At 36.3% G+C, this 6,849-nt stretch overlaps 1 protein-coding gene across 4 annotated transcripts in view; it reads left to right on the plus strand.

Moving 5' to 3' along the window:
* Positions 1–5,606, plus strand: part of SLC6A15 (solute carrier family 6 member 15) — a 38,995-nt gene extending 33,389 nt beyond the window's left edge. For all 4 annotated transcript variants that reach the window (XM_066995636.1, XM_066995639.1, XM_048061228.2 and 1 more), the window contains exons 11-12: positions 2,919–3,081; positions 4,220–5,606. In XM_066995636.1, coding sequence (XP_066851737.1) covers positions 2,919–3,081; positions 4,220–4,591 — 535 coding nt within the window. In that variant the 3' untranslated portion in view covers positions 4,592–5,606. The remainder of the gene's footprint in view (positions 1–2,918; positions 3,082–4,219) is intronic.
* The last annotated feature ends 1,243 nt before the right edge of the window (positions 5,607–6,849 follow it).

Raw genomic sequence — 6,849 nt, forward strand, 5'->3', positions numbered from 1 at the left:
AATGACCACCTGATCATTTTTCTGGAGTATTCCTCTCATCTCTTCTGATGTATAAATTTCTCCAGAATATTTTTCTTCGTGAACCCAGCATTCTTGTTTGCAAAAACTGCCAGAATGAACAACCTCACGTTGTCATTAGCTGTAGTAGCTCCAAGGGGGGATACTCATAGATAAAGATCTGTGTATATGTAATATTAAAGTCTCTGATCGAATAGGAAAAGAAAAAGGAAAGAAAAGGAAAAAAAAAAAAAAAGCATGCAAAGGGATTACAGCCAAAGGGTAGAAAAAAGGCAATATGTGGATCCTTGCAGCCAGGAAGACATAAAATGTTAGGTAATTATCAGTTAACATCATGAACCCTGGTCTTGCAAAGCAGCAGATATCAAATTTTGCATAAAATTCACAGAAAATAAAAATAGTGAAATGGAGCCAGAGATATTTATGGAATACATCACCCATAGATGGGGGACAATGCTTCTGAAGATACTTGGTAGAAAGTGTAAGGTTAGTGGGATATAAACACTGGAATAAGTGAAGTTAAAGGAGCTTGGTAGCTTATGAAAGAATTACTAGGGTGAAGAAGATGATGAAAGACTGAAAATGAAGAGAACAGATTTATGTTTCATTGGGTGAAGAGCTGGAAAGAGCAGAAAGAAAAGGCTATCTATAGAGAGCACAAACCATTTGTAAATTCAGCTTCTTTTTAACAATATGTTTCAGTGCAATGTAAACAAAGGATAGAATACCCCAAACTATGTGGTTCAAAAAATTTTTAAGTGTTTATTTGACAGTGACTTCACATGTGTAACTGCTTTCAAAACATGTTTATTGCTATAAGAATATTTTCCATGCACAAATTTCAAAAGAAAGTGGGACCACAAGGAAGTTAAAACAGAATCAGGGCTTGTGCACACTCCAAAAGAATTAGCTATAAAAATATTCTCCCTTTTTCTACTGGCTCTGGAACAATGTACTCCTCCATCAGGAATACAAAAATAGGAGTTTTGTTCGGCTCATAATTTGCAATTTTGAGGAACAAGGAGACAGATTTAAAACTTTGCAGTTTTATTTCAGCAGCTTATTTGATGCAAACCAGAGTTTATGTATAAAGTTTTTTTTTACACTGCAACATGCATATAGGTTCAAAATTAATCCTGCAAAATTGATAATATGTGCTGTTTTTTATATGTGCTCAAAAGTGATGACACATACCTTAGCAAACAACTCATTAGACAATATAGGAAGATGTGAAAAAGAATCCTGTAAATTAGAGGTGAGTTTAAATATCTTTCCAGCATTGTCCAGCAAGCAGCCTACATGCTAAATTTGGTCCAATACATGCTCCCATTGGGCCTGCTTCTGAGAAGGAGAGGAGGACTGGTATCATCTCTTGCCTGGCAGATGTTCAACAGAGCAGCCTTACTGCTTTCTAGTGCTCATGTTGACAGTATGGCCAAGGAAGAGTAGGTGAATTGTAGCTATGGCTAGGTTTGGTCTACCTCAGAATTAGTCAGTGTCTCCTTTTTCTTATACCTCCACGTAAAAATAAAAACAGTCATAGGCTATATCCGTGACTTCTGCCTGCATCAACAATAGTAGGTGGTCTGGTCTGCTTCTGTAATTTCACTCTTTCTCTACTGCCTGGAGTACCTAAACTACTCGTGTCTTCTCATTGCAGCATAAGACCTTTCATGTGAGGTGGCACAGGATCTTAAGTTTGTGTTAGCTTCTGTAAAAGTGTCAGGGCAGAAGCAGAAAGAGAGCAAGGATTCTTGTGCAATCTGTGAGGTGAGGAGGTGGGGAAGACTGATTTCTCAGATCTTTTTTGCAGCTAGCTGTTCTCATGGGAGGAATGGCTAGATGTTCTTGGGAGAAGGGAGATCTCTATGCAGTCTCCCTCTGCGTACGAATGGGGCCCTGTGGTCTCACAGCATGGAAGGGGAGTACAGCCTTTACAATATGGAACAGGAGGTGCAGCTTCCAAGATCATCCTCTTCTGAATGATTTTTGAATGTGATAGATGTGATGAGTTTTCCATCACTAACTTATCTTCAAATAAGTATCTTCAAATAATGTTGATATCCATATTGCATTAAAATAATAATAATAATAATAAAAAGGATATGTGCAGTTTTCTGAGTTGTAATCACACTTGGCAGAGTCCTCAAGTAGTTGCAGTATCCACTATTCAGAATAGAGGAGAAGGCTCAATTGTTAAGAATCTTTGCAGTATAGGCTTTCAGAAAATGCAAGCTGTCTTTATGTATTTCCTGTACCACTCAACGTCGTTAATGGAAGCTAATAGAAAGTAGCTTGGTCTTCCAATTTTGCTTTGCTGATTGCATCTACAAGAAAAATTATTCTTGAGAAAATGGTAACACATAGTATCACTTGGATTCACAAATTCGGTGAACCTGTGTTTCAAGGGAATGTCTGAAAATGTGATCTCATTGGACAGGAAAGTTATAGATATTTCAGTTTCACTCAACTCATCCAGGAAGATCCAGAGCTAAAATTATGCATTTAATGCACCTCATGATGCCTCCAGTTTCCATTTTCTCTTCAGAAGTCTAGCATTGTAAGTTGGATCAGGCATTAAACTTGGATTCAAAACTGTTATTGAATAGAAGAGCATCACAGCTCTGTATTTTACTTCCAATTGTATTGGAATTTAAGTCTGATTCTTCAGAAGTCAAAGCTAGTTTACTAACTCACAGCACTGTGGAGTAATTCCTTCTGTTCATCTGTTCAGAACTGGTAATACAAGATCCATTTGTCAGCCCATTGTCAGCTGAAGTGCAGCCATTTGTATACATAAATTTTGTCAGCATGTCGCTTCAAATTAGATGCTCTGTGTCAACTATAGTACTTGAAATTTAAGTGTACAGAGTAACAATAACCTTTTATTCCCTTCACAGATTTATGGAGGATCTGAAAGACATGCTTGGTTTTTCTCCAAGTCAGTATTATTACTACATGTGGAAATATGTTTCACCTTTAGTATTGTTATGTTTGCTGGTAGCTAGTATTGTCCAAATGGGATTAAGTCCTCCTGGCTATAATGCATGGATTGAAGACATGGTATGTATGTAACAGATGTCATCACCATCGCAATGATCATATATGAAGTATTTCAGAAGTATGCGAAAAGACAAAAAAATTATGATTGCAAATTCAAATCATTATAAATAATGAAATGGTGCTTAACTGTCTTTTTAACTTTAAAGTACTTCTTTTGCTTTAAAATATAACTGCTTGACATGAATTTTTGTGTTTTTTGTGAGTTTTAGTTTGTTATATGTTGGAAATGTTCTAAAGGACAAGAGATTTTGTTGACTTTCTTTAAATTTTATTTCATTGCAGAAAGCAGTTGGTAATAATGCTGAATAAATCATTTCAGATATCCCATCTTTTTTTTTTTTTTCAGTTGGAACTAAATATTGAGATTAGCCATGTCATAATTTTTCCTACTTGGAGGCAGGTAGTATCTGCTGTGCCTTATTTGGAAAGCAGATTTGAATCTGTCCTGTGATCACCTTAAATGAATACCCCAACAGTCCAAATCTTGAGTTCAGTATGCCTCTACCTCGCAGGCTTGGGCTGCTCCTTTCCCTGTATAAAATTAAATGTTAATTGAGCTATTAGACAAACTAGTTTGTTGCCCAGAGATTCATGCTTGCAACAGAAGCATGCTTGTGAGGTAGAGCCATTGTCCCAGTAAATGCGTCATATTTTACATGAAGCTTACACGAATTAGAACAATCCTGCAAGGTGATCTGAGACAGTCCCTGCCTACGCTAGCTGTTAGCCTACAGAACAAATACTTTGCAGATATAGTTACAGATGCTACTGTGCACTGCTGTGATGTTTTATTGTGTCTAGAATATGTTCTGAATATGTTTTAAAGGATCATGGAACAAGTACAAACAAATGTAGCTGAAGGTCTGATGTGAAAATCCTGATTTGGTCTCTGCTTCAGTGCTCTGAGCATCTCAGAAACTTTGGGTTGGCATTTTGGTCCTGCTCACTGGCAGGAAGATAGCAATCATCTATTTCTATGATTGTTCAACTTTGAGATCTGCAGTAGTGCCTACATTGTGAGTGCTAGATGACAAGAAAATGAGCATGTGTTTGAAAACTGCAGGCCTTGGTAAGGACTGCAATTTGCTCTTTATAAAGTAAAGATGTATTAATAGTCTTTTTCTCTTGGCTTGCTTAGGGTACAGAAGAGTTCCACAGCTATCCAACATGGGGAATGATTGTCTGTATATCTCTGATGGTACTGGCCATACTGCCAGTCCCAATAGTCTTCATAGTGCGTCGCTGCAACCTTATTGATGACAGCTCTGGTAGCTTGGCATCTGTATCCTACAAAAGAGGCCGGATAATAAAGGAGCCTGTTAATCTGGAGGGAGATAATACAAGTCTGATTCATGGGAAGAGTCCAAGTGAAGTGCCATCTCCAAATTTTGGAAAAAACATATATCGAAAACAGACTGGATCACCAACTCTGGATACTGCTCCAAATGGACGCTATGGTATTGGATACCTAATGGCAGATATGCCTGATATGCCAGAGTCTGACTTGTAACTACAGAAAAAATGTTCTCTGTTTTTCTTGTTGCTGATCATGGCTTTCGTAAGAGAGGTGGTCAGCTTCACTTACTAGGGTGTGATCTCAGGTGCTCTGTAGTGGCAGTCTTTAAGATACCATGACTGACCGTACAGGTTGAGAAAACTCCTTTTGAATTAGTTCTGTGGGTTTTCATTTGCACTGAAGGGAATAAATGAAAAATCAACGGCAGCCTACATCTGCCAGCATAGCTGAGAATTAGTTTTTAAAATTAATTTCTAAATATAAAGCTTTCTATCACTGAAGCCCAAGTCTCACTCAAATGATGTAATATTTCTGAGGTAATATCGCTGCAAATCCTTTTTTTGTTGTTTGTTTTGTTTTGTTTCTGCTTTCAAGTTAACTCCCCAGTATTAAAAGTGAGCTCTGAAGTAGTTCACCAAACCCATGTTGTGCACACATTTGTATATACCCTATGTAGATATGCTGTACTTATTTTGTTAGCACTGATAATTACTTAGGCTATTAGCTGAGTAAAAAACAAACCTGCAAACTATTTTCTTATGTAATAGCTGTATAGAACAATAGTATTAGAAAATCAAGGAGTAGACTTATGGGAAGGTAAGGAAAGACTCCCTGTTCACTGGGGACTGCATAAACTGTCTGTATATTTTGTGTAAAATATTTGCTTTTTCAGTGTGAAAACAATGTAAGAGTGAGTCACTCCAAGAATCTTAAGGATTGTGCAGATTCTGCATTTTTTTCTATGCTGTGTGCCTAAAAATGAACTTCTTGATATTTATTGTGGTTACAAGATTACATATATATTATATTTATATAATATACTTGTAATGTAAATATGTATATTATTCTGTATGTAATCGTTTCAAAAGTTAAAGCAAGATGGCTTTTTTAATTACTCTCCTTCTGTTTTTTGCTTCTGTTTTATGCAGATAATTTTTTTCAGTCAGTAATTGTTAAGAACTATATGGCATTACATTTTAACCTATGAATAAAGAGATTGACAAGGTATTTCTCTGTAATTTGCTTTGTCACTTCCTAGAACACAACCTTTTTTTGCCTCAGTGTACTATCTGAAAGAATTATATTTACGAACTAAGGTGAGGTGCTTAAAGAATCTGAAAACAAAAGTGGTAAATCAGATTGTCCTCTCTTTATATAACTATTGGACAAGGACTTTACTATGAATACAGTAGTTGATGTATCACTGTAAACTGACATGATACTCTGAAAGCTAGAATGTAATTTATTCCGTACCTCAAGGGTCTTTAAAGTTAGATGTAAATTCTGACTGCTACCTATAATAAGCAAAGAGCAGAACTTAGTTGCATTGTTCCAGCATCAGACCAATAAACAAATTACTTCATTTGAGGTAAATGCAAGTCTCAGAATCATAACCAGGTAAGGCTTTCTCACTGTTCTACTTTCCATGACTCCAGTTTAACTGTTTCAGAGGCCAAAAACTGAAACAGATTTCTTACATAGCTCTGATTACTCTTTATCATGTATTGCCCACATCTTGCCCTTTGAAATGGGAAGAAAAATTGGAAGGTTGATTCAGGTTGCTCTCTACACTGCTGGTGACCCTACAGGTAAGTGCCTTCTGCTTGTCCACATGGGAAATACTCTTTTCCAACACTGCTGCTGTGGGTTTCAGATATATAATTCTGAGTATGGAAATGTGAAAAAAATGTGACAAACAAATGCTTAGGAAGAAAATCCTAAACCAAAGTACAACTTTTTTTGGTCTTTAGGATGATATATATTCCATTTACTGCCAGATGTTTGATTCATGGTTTGATCTCAACCATGACTGAACAATATGAAGCGCAGAAGTTCCATGCAATCTCGTTTAGTCTGATGGGTTAAAAATAAATGCACTGTCTGCTCCATAAAGAAACAGAACCAATCCAAAAAGTGCTGGATTTGGATGTTTAATAACATTAGAAATGATCACTATAAGATGTAGCATCCACGTCCTTGTATATTAATGAAAAAAATGTTGAAGTATGGTATGAAATTGTGTGTACATTTGCTATTAAATCCAAAGGAATTCACAGTCCTTTCATACTTCTAATTTGGGTGCAAATTGCTACTTGTTGGCCTTATGGATAAAAAGAAGTAAAAGAGAAGTAGAGGGCAGGAAAGAGAGGTTTCAAATATTTATCACCTTATAAGACAGAATGTCCGTGTGTCATAATGATCATAACCACAATTAATGTACCTTTTGTTAAGAAAAAGATCATTACAAAAGG

Source organism: Anser cygnoides, chromosome 1 (genome assembly GCF_040182565.1).
Source record: "Anser cygnoides isolate HZ-2024a breed goose chromosome 1, Taihu_goose_T2T_genome, whole genome shotgun sequence".
NCBI lineage: Eukaryota > Metazoa > Chordata > Aves > Anseriformes > Anatidae > Anser > Anser cygnoides.